Source organism: Alligator sinensis, unplaced genomic scaffold, assembly GCF_000455745.1.
Source record: "Alligator sinensis unplaced genomic scaffold, ASM45574v1 scaffold797_1, whole genome shotgun sequence".
Taxonomy (NCBI): domain Eukaryota; kingdom Metazoa; phylum Chordata; order Crocodylia; family Alligatoridae; genus Alligator; species Alligator sinensis.
The window spans coordinates 621287-637092 of NW_005842839.1; the positions used below are offsets into that span (position 1 = coordinate 621287).

Below are 15806 nucleotides of genomic sequence, written 5' to 3' on the forward strand. Positions count from 1 at the left end.
TTGCTTTCAGAATCAGTTTAATCTTCTTCTGTTTTCATGCAAATAGTTACCATTTTTTCACCATTCACCCTCTCACAGGCACTCGCGTACACAGAGCATATGAATTTCATCTACTCATGTCAAGCAAGGGAAAAGCACAAAATGGAGTTTTAGTTGTTCGTACAATCATAGCGGTTGATCAGTTCAATACTATTATCATTTAAGCATAATAACTAATATGCAACAATTCATACTACACTTTAACTAAAACTTGTTAAACAAACTTTTTTCAGAGTGGAGATGCTGACGCACATGACACTGCAGTCCACTGGCGCGTGGTAATTGCCATGCTCTAGAAGACTCAGTTGTGTTGGAGCAGCCTCAATGCACTTGTATAGGTACCCAAAGAAGGATATAAAGATGACATGGAAGAATTTTTGCAAAAGCTTGAAGCTGACTTAATTATGGTGACAGATACCAGTTGCAACTGTTTGGTTTATATTTACAAGTCACTTAAAACTCTAGAAGTTTTTTTCTTTCAAATTTGGGATGTTACAACTCAAAAACAACCCAAACCAATAGAAATGACTGACTATTGGATCCACAGACTTTTGCGCAGGAAAATATTAAATGGTAATAATATTACCTATAATGTAAACTGGTTATAGAATAAAATGAAAAACCTCCTTGATTCTGTAATCCCAAACTTTTAGCTTGCCAGTGAAATGAAGAGGAAGGAATGCTGCTCAAATTGGCAGTTATTTCATCCAAACAAAGTTTAAATTGGCAATTTTTCAAACATTTAAAATTAAGTCAAGTATTGTGCAAATCAAAACACGTGTACTGATTTCAGGTTCTGTGGAATCTTGGATGAAAAGTTTTCTTTGCTTTTCTATTGAACAGGTTTAAAAAAAATTAAAGCATAATGTCTGGTGAAAGGGTAATAAATTGCTTGTGATTTTTAACCTACTTAAAAATTAGGTTTTTTTGGCTATGAGATTTGTTACTTTAGCCATGTCTGTATTAACATTGCATGCTAATGTTCTGTACGAGAAGGTAACTTTACTCTTTTCTTTTGGTTTTAATAGAACATTCAGATAAAAACTCTGGCAGATGATGTGGTAAGGTCCTCATGGCAACTTGGTTTATAATTGACCTATAGTGCATGCACTTGCTCAAAAAGCTGTGGACAATGAAACATATGCTTAAAGGATAAATGTTTTACTAGCTGGTGTCTAAAAAGAAAGTGCGCTACTGGAGATGTGTTGTGAAGAAAAACCTTTTTAAAACGTTTTGAATTTAAGTTTTAATACAGCAGTATGAATTTGTCCTGCTTCCTCGGAAGGCTATTTCAAAACACATGTACAACTCAAATACAATTGAATGGCCCATGAATGTGTAATTTCATTTACAATATAAACTCCAATCAGATTTCACTGTGGCTAAATACATAATTTACTACATTTCAAAAAACATTTTTGTCCCAACTTACTGTCATTCTAGACTGAATGATTTTGCTTTTTAAATATAGCAACAAAATCATACTGCCTATTTGGTGAAGATCTCATTGATCATGACTCAGAAATGGTTTTGTAACAGTTTTTAAAAAGCATATTATACTTTGATAGGGAAACTACAGAGATATGTTGCGAATTTTAATTTAAACACAAAAATGAAGCTTAACTCTTGAGGTGCACAGGTATGAAATATTCTGTTTAAAACAGACTAGTGACTTTCGGTTCTATTTGCCAATATTTATTGGGTGTGGGCACATAGTAGGGGTGAGCCGATAAAAATTATTTGGGCTGATACCAATGGCCAATTTACTAATGAGGCATATCGGCTGATACCAATCAGACTGCTGATTATGCAGCCCGAGAGCTTGGAGAGTAGCATCCAGCTGGTAAGTCTGTGGGGTGCAGGGAGGGATGTTGGGGGAGGGCAGATCAAGGGCCCCATGGCAAGGGAGGGAGAGGGGCTGGAGCAGGGACAGGCAAGGCTGGGCACAGTGTGGGACAGAGCCATGAATGGCTTGTCTGGGGGATGCAGGGAGGAAGGGGGGCAGCTTCTGCAGCTGTGCACACCCCTGGAGGAAGCATGGACCTGGATCTGTGTGAGGTGAGGGCAGGGTGCCGCTGTGGAGCACCAGGCTCTTCTTGGGGGCAGGCTGGGCCAGGGCTGTGCTTGGGGCAGGTGGTGGCCTTGGGGGGGGGGTACAACAAATTCTGGGGTAACTGTAGCCCACCCTGTAGCCCTGGCTCCCAGTACTGTTGCTGCCACCCTGAGCACAGCCCCAGCCCAGCCCAGCCCTCTTCCCCTGCCAGGAAGAGCCCAGTGCCACCTGTGGCTCCAGCCCACAGCAGCAGCCTGCCCTTGCCCTATGCGCAGATCTGGGGGGTATATGCTCCCAATGCCTCCCCCAAGGGTGTGAGCAGCGTCAAGAGCCCCCCCATTCTCTGGATGAGCTATTTGCAGCTCCATCCCATGTCCCATCCTGCCCTGTCCCGCCCTGCCTGGCTGGGCAATGCCTGCCCCTGTCCTAGTCCCACTCTCTCGATCTGCCCCCCCATGCCCCTTCCCCGATGCTGCTCTCCAAGGGCCGGGCTGGCCCCATGTGTGCTTCAGTTGCGCATGGGCGCGCAGCATTTATTGACGATGTTATTGGCCACGTCAACCAAAAAAAGCCGATTGCTGATAATGTAAATTTTCTTTTTATTGGTGCCAATGCAATATGGACCGATGTATCGGTGCACGTCTAGCACATAGATAAGAGGTGTGATGTGGCATATGTTTAGGGCATAGCCTCACCCAACATTTCTAGCAGGAATAAGGTGGCTTGTAGGGTTATTTCATGTATGAGCATGCACATGAGCAGTTGGTTTGAAGCTGATGTGCTGAAAGCATGTACCCTCCTTTTAAATTTTAGGGATTGATTCCTGTGCCTGTAAATTAGGAGATTGATTGGCTGAAGCACAAAGCTTATTTGAAATTATGCACATAGTAGTAGAGTGAAATGCATCTTAAATGGCTGAAGCAATCGGGGGTCGTGGTAGAGGTGATATCTTTTATTATACTAATGAGATTTCTGCAAGAAAAATGTCTTTAATTGCAAGCTTTTGGGCACAAGCACCCTTCATCAGGCATCAGATAAAAGAAGTTTTCCTGGGTAGAAATGAAAGTTCATATTTCATAGGATTTCACAGAGGAGTCAGTAGATGGAAAGTGCCTCTGGGCAGGCAGTTCTTAGCTGGTGAAAAGTCTCTCAGCTCTCCTGTGAGGCTCTGTTATGATGCAAATTACCTTGAATCAAGGCAGGAGCAGTATCTCAGGTTTCAGGTGGTCACAGTTGCTTTCTCCTTGGGAAAATATGAAGATTTCATTTTAAAAGTCTTAAATGGCTGTTCACTTGAATGCTGGTTGTTTACTAAAAAACTTATCTTACCACATGTGAGAAACAGAACTCTATTGGCTATATTTTACACAAGGTTGGGATTTCTTTAAGCCAGACGAGCCTTTAATTCTATATACTTTGAGGGGATATTAAATAATATGTAGATAGACATAATATCTACATGACAAGAAAAGTGGCAGCATCCTTTAAAGTTATGTTCTTGTCCACATATTTGACTACATTAAAAAGGGTGTGCAGTTTACCTAGGGTTACCTCTTTCAAGATGAGTTTGAAGCTTATGCTAGGGAAACCTGCCATTTTGTGCCCTACACAGCTGGAGTAACTCACTTGAGTAAACATAAAGTACAATTCTTTGTCGACTTTGAAACTGTAAGCCAGTTTTTGAATCCTTAATGTTCCTCAAATGTTAGCTGTAGATAACTTAAACTTCAGTCTAGTAATTTGTTTAACAAGCTCACATTAACTAGATGGAACAAATTGAGCTTACTTTCATAGAAAATGCTACAACATTTTTATATTTGTAACCCTATTTAAGCTGCTTCAAACCTATTGTGATTTCTGTCTTAATAAAAAACATCTTCATAAAGCTGTTTTGGATCTATAAAAACTACATACCCAGTGAAGTGTACTAATTTGTGCATGAGCATGTATTAGGAATTCACTATTTAGATGACTTCATTCCTGCCTAGCTTACATAGAGTAAAATAACAAGCTTTCTGCTTGTAAACTCCAGTCCCTAAGAATAAGATAATGTTTTGATTAGTATGGTGTCAAACAGCTTTATAATATAGTTTCACTTTCAATCGAAGTACAGATCCTTTCTGTTTTTTGTATTAACAAATTAACTGAGTGGTGTATGTGCTGCTAAAAGGAGAAAAAGGAATAAAACCTATTCAGTTTTAAACAAGTAACTTTATTGTAGTTTACATAAGTTCTTACTAACGTCTTTCGAACGCATTTAAACTATGAATGGCTACTCCTTTGCAATAAAACTATTAACAGGTTTGTGAAGCTGTTAATGACAAGAGACTGTACTTGAAACAATTTTTAAACAAGTCCTGACAAAAATCTAATCTGTGTATTCTTTTGGGAACTTTATTTTTATGAGGACATACTACTTCATTTTGATGAAGCTGCCAAACTGTATCAATTGAACTAACCTCTGAAGAGCCACAGCTTTTCAGTCAGAGGAGGATTGGATGTTGTTGATGAGAGTTATGTTGCCAGTGTTGCCTAGTGGAGAGAACATGCTATTCTGTCCACTAGGAAAATGTCCAAAGTTTTTCACACCTAAACATAGTGTTCCCATGAATCTTGGAAAGGAGTTAAAAAACAATCTTACAGGACATGATGGAAACTCATGTCATTCTTCTGGACTAATTTAGTTGAAGATGCAACAATATTTATTTACATGTTGAAGGGTGTATTAATAGTACAGTCTCTGTTTATTGACTATGCTGTTTAAATTAACCTTGGACATGTTTACAGCATCAATTGCATGTGATGTGCTCAATAAGTATTTATACATCCTTTTTTTGGTAATATACATGCAAGTTTAAATATCTTTTTATTTGCAGCGTGACAGGCTAACAAGTCTTAGAAAGTCAGCTGTGAAAAAAGAGAAACCTCTAATTCAGCATCCTATTGATTCTCAAGCTTCTGTAAGTGAACTTCCAGTTGCTCAGCCACTTATTGATGAACGTTCTATGAATTTATCCGAAAAAGAAGTTATGGACCTCTTTGAAAAAATGATGGTAAGTTCTTTGCTTCTAGTCATACTTCATATGCTTCAGTATTTTTGGATAGTGTTGCCCTTGGTGTTTCTGAATTACTCCAAAAAGTAGAAATTTCACTGCAGAGGTACGTTTTGAAATGAGAAGATGGACTAAGCTATGACTTTAGCTATTGGCTAACATGTTTTAAGGACTTTGTTCAGTTAAGGTAATATAGGTAGTAGAAGTTTCCCCAGTACTGTAGATACTTAAGAGTTGCCTGGATTGAGGTTGAATAGGAAGTATGGAGCTAGGGAGTCAGGATGCATAGTCTATTGGTTGAGCTGACTAGGTAAGGGACTTGAGGATAAGTAATAAAAAAGGAGAGTACTTATTTCCTCCTGTTTTATCCATTCATTTTCCAGATTCTGTTAATTTCAGTTTGCCACTGGGAGTCTTCCTAAACACATTGTATCATCATTTATTTCAACTCCTGATTGTCCAAATGGCAACTTTTGTTTTACAAGCCTGTGTTGTATAATAAACTTTAAAAAAAAGTTTTATTTAATATGATACTCTGCTTCAACTCAAGCTTGATAATGGAATTTACTTAGTATTTTAAAACACTTAGTCACTTAGTATTTTAAACAGTTACTTTAGTTACTTAGTCACTTAGTAACTTAGTATTTTAAAATACTTAGTCACTTAGTATTTTAAAACAACCTGTTTCCGAGTTTTACTGTAATGGATGTGCTGTCAAGTTTGATACAGTTTTACATGTCCCATATGTTGGCATGTACAGTTTCTCATGAGGAGTTGAATTTTAAATTTAACTGAAGGATTTCAGTTACTCAAAGGCCTCTTCAGTGTGTGCTTTCTGATGGGGTTAAACTAACTGAGGAGAAACTGTTTCTTTGCTACAGATGGAGCTTAGAATGTCTGGTGAAATAAGATACTTGACAGAGGAAGTAAGTCCTTTGAATTGGCTTCATGTTCAACATCTCCACTAGTATGTGAAGTGGTTATTAGAACTGTGCTCCATTGCCTGTAGACTTGTGTTACTATTGTCTCGTCTACCGGAGCTGCCTCTGCAAAGCATGTTCAGGAAGAATCTTAACAAAAAGCGATTACTTTAGCCTTACTTGCATAGGAAAGTCATTTGGATTAAGGCAGAGTGAGAAACTGAAAGAAAACCATTATTCTTGAGAGTCCCTGTGTAGACGTCCTTGCTTTGGAATACAATTTATTCTTAGTAGTTAAATAAACTCCAGAAAATTGAATGATAATGTGGAATAGATTAGTTTTTCAAAATAAACATACCTACACAGGGTTTTAGTTGCCACTAGTGTTTCAGTATACTTTCCTGAGTAGTCTAATCCTTCAGTGAAACTAGATAGAAATAAATTGGTTTACTACACAACTGCTTTAAATTGTTTAGGATTTTACATTACACTTACAGGTCAGGAAGAAGCTTGTACTTCATACAAGCCCCCACAGCAATACTTGCTTCTGTATAGAGCAGTGCTCCAAGCATACTATTAGGCTTTCTCTTCTCATTTCATATAGCATGTTATATAACTTAAACTCAGATGACTTGCCCAGTGCCACAAAGACAGCTTCAGTGCTGGTCAGCTCCAGCCCCAGGGGCCAAATGATGGGGCTCTGAAGGCTGGATTTTGCCTGCAGCCATCTTTGACACCCCTGGCATATGGAGTAGGGGAGATGATCCTATTTTGTTGAGCACTGTTATATGTATAGCATGAGATACTACTAACTTTGCCCAATTTGTTTTTGGAATTTGTCAAAGAAACCGTCTTAGTGTTTAGTCCTGTGAGTGGGAACAAGGTCTGCATAGCCACGTCTGTGGTAACCTGACCGAGGCAACTTATAAAACATTTCTTTATCTGCTTATGCTAGAAGAAATTCAGAATCAGAGAATAAAAATATATTGAATAGAATAATTAGGCCACATAATTATTCTTTGGATCACTCCATAATGCCACCTGCTGTCATATCAAATTGAAATGTCATTCATTTAAAACTCCTTTCCACTTAGTCTTAGTTGATCTGTAATATCTGTTAGTGCTTTCAACCTTATCCACATTGTTAGGTGTAACCAAGCAATAGCCAGGCCTTCTTGCTTGCAGACCCCTAATGATATGACTTTACTAAGCTTGTCTGGAAAATGCTTTTCCTTTGAACATCAGGCACTGTAGCATGACTGCATCTTCTAGTGTTGTTTGGGCAGTGTTGAACATTTTCTCTCTTTTCCTATTTTCTTGACTTTTTTGTTTCATAGTCTTTAAATTATGAGTTCCTTAGCCAGGGTTGTTTTGCCAGACCTTGGAAAGCATTCGATATATGTTAAGTACTGTCATGACTATGTTAAAATGGTCCTCTGAGTTTCAGACATGAATGAGTCTGGGACCTAATTCTTTATGGAGATAGTGTAGGAAATATTTAAAAACATATGTTTCTACAAGTATAATGGTTGTAGTAAAACTTTGATATTTCGTGGTATGAGATTTAAAGAAAAGCAGTTAACCAAAATAGTAAATTGTTTTTTCTTAGTTAAAACAAGTGTTGATGTGAAATGTTGAACCAATTTATGGTTTGTAACTATCTTGCTAATGGACTGTCTGCTGAAGATGGTTGTTTATAGGCAGGTGGCTTTTGACACAACTCCAGTTCGCTCATTCCTCATGTCACTGTAAATGTTAATAACTGCGTTTCTTGCTTGTAAAAACACACTCTTTCAAAGTTAGAATAATGGAAATATCTAGATTTTGAAGTTGCATAATAACTTGAATATCAATTTTTTAACTTTGTTACTTTTGGAGTGATCATCTTTACAGTCATCTTTACAGTGTAGCACAAAACTACTTACTATGCCATTTAGAACTTAAAGGTGATGAACTGACTTTCTGCATGGAGTGAAACACAGAACTGGAAGTTGTGTGGTGGGATTGGAGGGGGTGCTACTAGGCTGAGCCACCTGCATCACTTTGCCTGACCAAAACCCGCTCCAGCTTTCTCTTGGGGTGCCTACATCTGGCTGACCCTCTTCCGGGAGCACACCCTCAAGCCTGGGGTAATTGCTGCCACCACCCCTACTCTGGTCTTTGTTAGGGCCCTCTGCAGCCCAGGCTACACAGACCTTGGGGGTGCTTTGTCCACTAGTAGTATTTCTGGGTGTTCTTTATAGCCTGGAGCCACCCAGGATGTTTTCAGGTAAGACAGAATCAGATAATAATCAGCCGAGCTCTGCTAGGAGCAAAAAGGCCTGTCCCTCCTCTCAAGCATTCACCATTAGGTGTGCTGTAACAGATAGCTTTTATTAATCAGAGAGGGAGAGAATGGGGAAGGAGTACAAGATCGAAGAGTATTAAAAAAAAAAAAAAAAAATGCCTTGAGCAAAACAGAATGGGCTTGTTGGCCCCTTTTAACATATGACTAAAGATACATAACCCTAACTTACTGGCTAAACTTCAGGTAGGCTACTTACAGATAGATCCAGAGGATTCTGGAGGCCCAAGGTTCTGTGTGCATTTCCAAAATGCCTGCTGGAGGAAGCCCCCCAACCAGGTGACCTGACCCTTAAATAACTGTTCTGCCTAATTACCCGGCTTCAACCAGAAACAGGCATTATTTGAACCCTGCTGATGTGGTGAACAACCCTCGGTGGAGTGATCGGGGTCACCAGACAGTTCCACAGGTTACTTGCCTGGAAATTTAAGACAAAGGGTATGGACACAGTAAGGGGGAATGGGAGGAAGCCAAGCATACAACTCAAACAAGATGCACAGCAAAACGGAGATAGTCAAAAGGGAATTTCTTCACAAGGTGAACAATGCTGGATTTTCTTACAGTTGCATTAGTAAGAAAAGGTACTTGGTAAAGTGAAAATAGGCATATGCAAGTAGGCTGAACTAAGGTTGCCATGGTGAAATGACAATTGGAAAAATGAAGCTTTAAGTATATTTCACATTCCAGGTGATACAAAGTACAAGATGCAAGTCAAATGGAGAATAGTCTTATGGCTTCTTTATTTCAATTTGGCATGTCTAAAATAAAGTAGTTATAACTTCCAGATAGTGAATTCTGCTTATGTATTATCTTGCATGGAATATGGAAAAGTACTTCTGAATTATTTGACACTCCATGTAAGTATATGCCAGTTAATTGCTGCTTTTTTGAGATGATGCAGTAACTCCTGAAGGAGTAATTGGGTTATGGAGCAGTAGGTTGGCAAATGGGTGGGATTACTACGTGAGGGGATTCCAGGAATTAAATGCCTCTAGGGCAGAGGGAGCTATCTGCAGTATGATTGCCTCAAGTGACATAAGCAGTTTCTGTGTGTGTCACTGCACCAGATAAGGTAGGAAGCTGAAGGCAGAGCAGATCAGTCAGGGAACACAGGGTACAAAGCAGACCAAGGAGATTGGACAGGGGTCAGTGATTGGAGTATCCCTCAGATGGAGTGGGGCTCATCTGTGGCATGTGTCAAAAAATTTGACCTCCACTGCTGTAAGAAAAAGCTTGTCAAAGAAGCTATCTTTGACAAAAATGTTAAAGCAGGGTGTCAAATATTTGGCCCATGGGCCAGATCCACCCAGTGTCATCCATCTGTTTGGCCTGCCAGACTACCAGCATGGCTTGGGGAGTGGCCTGCTACAGAATCCAGGGCCTTCGGGCCCCACTGGATAGGGCAGTCAGAGCCAGGAGGGCAAGATGAGGGTTGACACAGCTGCTTTGCCCATCCACATTGTTATGGCCCTACCTTTCTGGTTTGTGGCCCTGTCAGATACGTGTGCTGGAGCCAGAGCAGGAGCTGCTGCCACTGCATGGGGCACATGATGATGTAGGTTCTAGCTCTGTCATGGGCAGGGATCCTAGTTTTCTCTTTTAAAAAAAATAATTCCCAAATTCTCTGATTTTTAAAAAAACCCCAATCTTGCGTTTTTCTATGATAATAAAAGGAAATGCTACACATGTGTGTGCACACACTCAATTGAACACAGTGTTTTATTGATATGTTTATAATTTTAAAGCAATTTGAAGCATACCAGTGCCTCAATTATAATAAATTCTGAATACTTACATATTTTGGCATTTTTGTTTTTTATCATGGAAAATCAGAGCTCCCCCTGTCTCCTTTGCTCACCATGATGCAGGTCCCACTGTGGCTGTCTCTCCTACCCTCCTTTGCTTCCCCTTGTTGGTCTTGTGGTGATGAGCAGCCCTGCTATGTTGGTGTTCTGCCATTGCCCATGCCCACCACCCAAGCCATAGCCTCCCCCGTCCCCTGCTGCTGTCTCTCAGTCCCAAAACCCAGTCCTACAAATGCCCCTCTTGGAGGCCATGCCTCACTTCTCTGCCTGCTCCAATCCAGCCTATGCCTGGAGCAAAGGAAGACTTTGCGGGAGCTATGCCTTAGTGAGGACAGGTTTTACAATGCCTGGCCACCTTGGAGAAATGCATGGGTTGTGCTGTTATTCATCGCCATTTGCCAATGAAGCCATCTGCTCCTGGCCTTCCTGCCAGAGGGCAATTAAGTGTTTAGCAATCAAAAAAAAATTGGGGAGGGCAATGCAAGGCGGGGTGGTGGAGATCCTGGCGGCTGGAGGAAGTAGGCAGAGTGCTTTCTGGGCACACGTGTGTGCATGGGCCTGGGTGGGGAGCCTGCCAAAGTTGAACCTGGACTGGGGGCGGGTGGAGAGGGAGTGGGCATGGTACCTTGGAAGAGGAAGGTTTGCTCCTGTTGTGCAGCCCCGGGACCTGCCACACCCTTGCCACAACTGCTGACTCTCTTCCAGCTGGAGCTCGGACAGCACGTCAATCCACAGTGTGGGGTCCATGCTGAAGTCTGCAACTGCCCTGCATGGTGCCTGTCATTCCCTACCTGCTGCAGTGCCCAAAGGACCTCTGTTGCTACGCCCATACTTAGCACCTGGCACCACCTGGTGTCCCACCTCCCGTCCCCCAGGTGCTCTTGCCCCATGTCTCTTTTCTTCCATGCCTCCCCACTGCCACCTCTTTGTGCATATCTGCCGGCAGGCACAGGAGAAGGCAGAGAGTGGCAGCAGGCAGGCTCCATGGCACAAGTGATGGCTCCTGGCCATGAAGAGGGAAATGTCTGGCCCATGTGCACTGTCCTGCTCCAGCCACATGTTTGTGCATACACACATGGTTCTCCCTGCCTCCAAACACCCTCCCCCCAGACTTAGGCAGCTCCCTGCAGGCTGGAACTCTGCCAGTTTCTTGCTTCAAAGGAGTAAATCCAGGTTTTACTGTGGGAAACAGAAACCTGGATTCCTGGTCATGAGATGGATAGCAGGGTCTGCTGCTGCATGCTCATGCTCTCAGTCAGGGCTAGGGCATAAGGTGGATTTGTCATAGAATCATAGAAAGTTAGGGTTGGAAGGGACCTCAGGAGGTCATTTAGTTCAAACCGCTGCTCAAAGCAGGATCATTCCTAACTAGATCATACCATCCAAAGTTTTTCTAGCCGGATTTTGAAAAGCACCAAGGATGGAGCTTCCACCACCTCTTTGGGTAACTTGTTCCACAATGTTTTACTGCCCTCCTAGTGAGAGAATTTTTCCTAATGTCTAACCTAAACTTTGGTTGCTGCAGCTTGAGACGGTTACTCCTTTTTCTGTCATCTGCCACCACTGAGAACAGTTTAGCTTTATCCTCTTTTGAACTCCCTTTCAGGTTCAAAAATAGAAGGCTGCTATTAAGTCTCCCTCTGTCTCCTCTTCTGTAGACTAAATAATCCCAGTTCCCTCAGCCCTTCCTCAGAAGTCATGTCCCCCAGCCCCCTCACCGTTTTTACTGCTCTCTGGTGGACTCTCTGCAATTTGTCTGCATCCATTCTGTAGTAGGGTGCCAGTACTGAACACAGTACTCCAGATGTGTCCTCACCAGAGCTGAATAGAGGGGAATAATCGCTTCCCTTGACCATACAGGCTTACCAATGTAGCCCAGTATGGTCTTAGCCTTCTTGGCAACGAGGGCATACTGTTGGCTCATATTCAGCTTATTGTCCACTGTAACCCCCAGGTCCTTTTCTGCAGAGCTGCTGCCCAGCCAGTCAGCCCCCAGCCTGTACTGGTGCATGGGATTATTCTGTCCTAAGTGCAGGATTTTGCACTTGTCCTTGTTGAACCTCATGAGATTTATTTTGGCTCAATCCTCCAATTTGTCTAGGTCACTCTGAATCCTAGCCCTATCCTCAGCATATGTACTACTCCCCCCAGCTCGCTGTCACCTACAAACTTGCTGAGGATGCACTCTATGCCATCTTCTAGGCCATTGACGAAAGATGCCCCCGTAGCGCCCCCTGGGCCACTCCACTTGATACCGGCTGCCAGCTAGACATCGAGCCATTGATTACTACCCTCTGAGCCCGATGCTCCAGCCAGCTTTCTATCCACCTTACAACCCATTCATCTAGCCCACACTTACTTAGTTTGCCTGTGAGAATGTTGTGGGAGATGGTATCAAAACTCTTGCTAACATCAAGGTACACCACATCCACCGGTCTCCCTGCATCTACAGAGCCAGTCATCTCATCATAGAAGGCAATCAGGTTGGTCAGGCATGGCTTGCCCCTGGTGAATCCTTGCTGATTGTTTCTCGTCACCTTTTTCCTCTCCAAGTGCTTAGAAATCGATTCCTTGAGGATGTGCTCCATGATTTTTCAAGGGACTGAGGTGAGGCTGACTGGCCTGTAGTGCCCTGGATCTTGCTTCTTCTGTTTCTTAAGTATGGGCATCAGGGCTCTGTGAAAAGTCTGTGTTTCGATTTGGTTTCAGATTCAGCCATTTCGGAGGACAGTGATTAATTTTGGTGTTTCGGATCACTGTCCTGTTTCATTTCAGCCAAATCACCTCTGTGTCTGTTTCAAATGGGCTGCAAGCTTTGCATAGCCCTACTCAGCTGGGCGAGGTTTGGGACTGGGGGCTGCAGGGCCCCAGTGGGGAGCAGAACGGAGCCGTGGGTGGCTTGTCTGTGGGAGGGCTGCTACTTTCCGTGCAGGCGAGGAGACTTTCGTGTGGATCTCTGATCCCTGTCATGATGGGTTGCAGGGCAGGAAAGCAGCGCAGAGCGACAAGCAAGCTTCCTAGTCCCTGCCATGCAACCTGGTTCCACAGGGAGCAGAGAACTGCGTTGGGGATCTTCTTGCCGCTGCTGCCCGCCCTGTGCTGCTTCGGTGATGTGGGGCTGTGCGGGGCGGGCAGTGGTGACGAGGAGACCCCGGCATGGATCTCTGTTCACACTGGATCCAGGTCTTGTGGTAGGGACCAACAGTGCTCTGCCATGTGACTTGGCTCCGCAGGGAGCAGAGATATGTGCCGGGGTCTCCTTGCTACTGCTGCCTACCCTGTGCAGCCAGGTCATGCGGCAGGGACCAGGGCTGCCCTGCCACGCAACCTGGGTCCGCAGTGAGCAGAGATCTGCACTGGGGTCTCCTTGCCATCACTGCCTACCCCTTGCAGCCCCAGTGAGGACACCTTCAGCACAGCTCTCTGCTTCCTGTGGAGCAGAGTTGTGTGGCAGGGCAGCAGCGTACAGCTGTTTTTCTGCAAGCCCGGCTCCAAAATGCCAAGATTTTCCAGAACGTTTTGGATGCCTTGTTTTGTTTCAGAGATGTTTTTGAGACTTCTGTTTTGATTCAGATTCAGTGTTTCAGGTGCCAAAACATCCTGAAATGCTTCCAAAATGAAACGGCTGCCAAAATTTCGTACAGCCCTAATGACCACTATCTTTGCTGTTCTCTGAGCTCTCCTGATCATCATGAGTTTTCAAAGATGATGGCTAATGACTCTGCAGTCACATCAGCCAACTCCCTCAGCACCCTCAGGTGCATCCCATCAGGACCCACGGACTTGTACATATCTAGATTTTCTGAGTAGTTCCTAACGTGTTATTTCATAACTGAGGGCTCCTTACCTCATCCCCAAACTGTGCTGCCTGGTGTGGTAGTCTGGGAGATGACCTTGCCTATGAAGACTGAGGCAAAGAAGGCATCGAGCACTTCAGCCTTCTCTGCATCCTTTGTCACAAGGTTGCCTCCCCCACTCAGTAAAGGGCCCACACTTTCCCTGATCTTCCTCCTGCTACTGACATACTTGTAAAAACCCTTCTTGTTGTCTTTCACTTCCCTTGCTAGCTGCAAGTCCAATTGCTCTTTGGCCTTCCTGACTTCATCCCTGCATGCCCAAGCAATGCACTTATATTCTTCCCTAGTTATTTGTCCAAGCTTCCACTTCTTATAAGCTTCCTTTTTTGTGATTTAGTTTACTGAAGAGTTTCCTGGTAAGCCAGGCTGGTTTTCTGCCAAACTTGCTAGTCTTTCTGTGCATCGGGATGGTTTGTCTCTACTCAGTAAGGCTTCTTTAAAGTACAGCCAGCTCTCCTGGACTTCTCTGCCTCTCAGTCTGGCTTCCCAGGGGATCCAGACCATAGTTTTCTTAGTGAGTCAGTGTCTGCTTTTCTGAATTTCTCTACTGCTCTACATCCTTCCTTTCCTCAGGATCCTGAACTCGTATTATCTCGTGGTCACTGCTGCCCAAGTTGCCATGCACTGCTACATTCCCCACCAATTCTTCTCTGTTTGTGAGTAGCAGATCAAGAAGAGCATGGCTCCTAGTTGGCCGCTTCAGCACTTGCACTAGGAAGTTGTCCCCAGTACTCTTCAAAAACTTCCTGGATTGCCTGCGCACTGCTGTATTGCCCTCCCAGCAGATGTCAGGGTGATTGAAGTCCCTCATGAGAACTAGTGCCTGTGATCGGGGAAGCTTCTGCTAGCTGTTTGAAGAAAGCATCATCCACCACTTCCTCCTGGTCTGGTAGCAGACCCCTACCATGGTGTCATTCTTGTTGCTTTCCCCCTCTGACCCTAACCCAGAGAGTTCTAAACAGGCCTATCTCCAGCTTCTGTACTGGAGCTCTGAGCAATCATATGGGTCTCACATGAAGTGCAACTTCTCCTCCTTCTGCCCTGTTGCTTCTCTCTTAAAGTGTTAGGCTAAGCTTTTGAAACTGGGTTAGAGTAAATCAGAGCTAAGTGGATGAGGTGATGAATACATTTCAACCAGAACATCAGATATTCTCTGTAACTTGTGGTTTTATGATACTCTGTTGAAAGTCTGGCAAATGCTGCAAGCTCATTCAATCAGAGAAGCAGAATGCCAATGTGTAATGCTGGCCTTCAAAAATAAGGTGGTGTTGAATGTGTATATAACACACACCTTTTGACATGAAGGTGGCTTATTTTCACGTTGACTTCAAATGATACAATTTGTGATGACGTTAAATGCCCAGACCTTTAATGTTAAATTACATGAATTTTTGTTCTAAAACTAGATACGTTAAAATGTTATGTGAAGTACTTAAGCCTGCTACATGCAGTACCCACAGAACCAATAAAACTAAACAAGGAATAAATTGTTGTATGCCTAAACTTCAGCTCTTCCCACCTAGCTATCTTGTAGGTATTACAATATCAACTATAAAAAAACATTTTAAGAAACAAGTTTGACTTTATGAATGCATGAGAAACTAAGCGTTATAAGAAAAAAAGCTGTTGGGTTATGATCTTGATTATTTAGGAGGATGGCACAATCAGCACTATCAGTGAAGGACAGGTTTAGGGACAATAAATCAGTAAGATCTAAGCAAGTTTGTGAAATCTG

The 15806-nt window shown here is 43.0% G+C and overlaps 1 protein-coding gene across 1 annotated transcript in view; it reads left to right on the plus strand.

Annotated features, from left to right (window-relative positions):
- Positions 1–513: 513 nt before the first annotated feature.
- The window catches only part of LOC102368820 (protein diaphanous homolog 2-like), a 32377-nt gene continuing 17084 nt past the window's right edge, over positions 514–15806 (plus strand). Inside the window, exons 1-3 of the mRNA XM_025191598.1 lie at positions 514–612; positions 1068–1100; positions 4969–5145. Coding sequence (XP_025047383.1) covers positions 610–612; positions 1068–1100; positions 4969–5145 — 213 coding nt within the window. The 5' untranslated portion in view covers positions 514–609. The remainder of the gene's footprint in view (positions 613–1067; positions 1101–4968; positions 5146–15806) is intronic.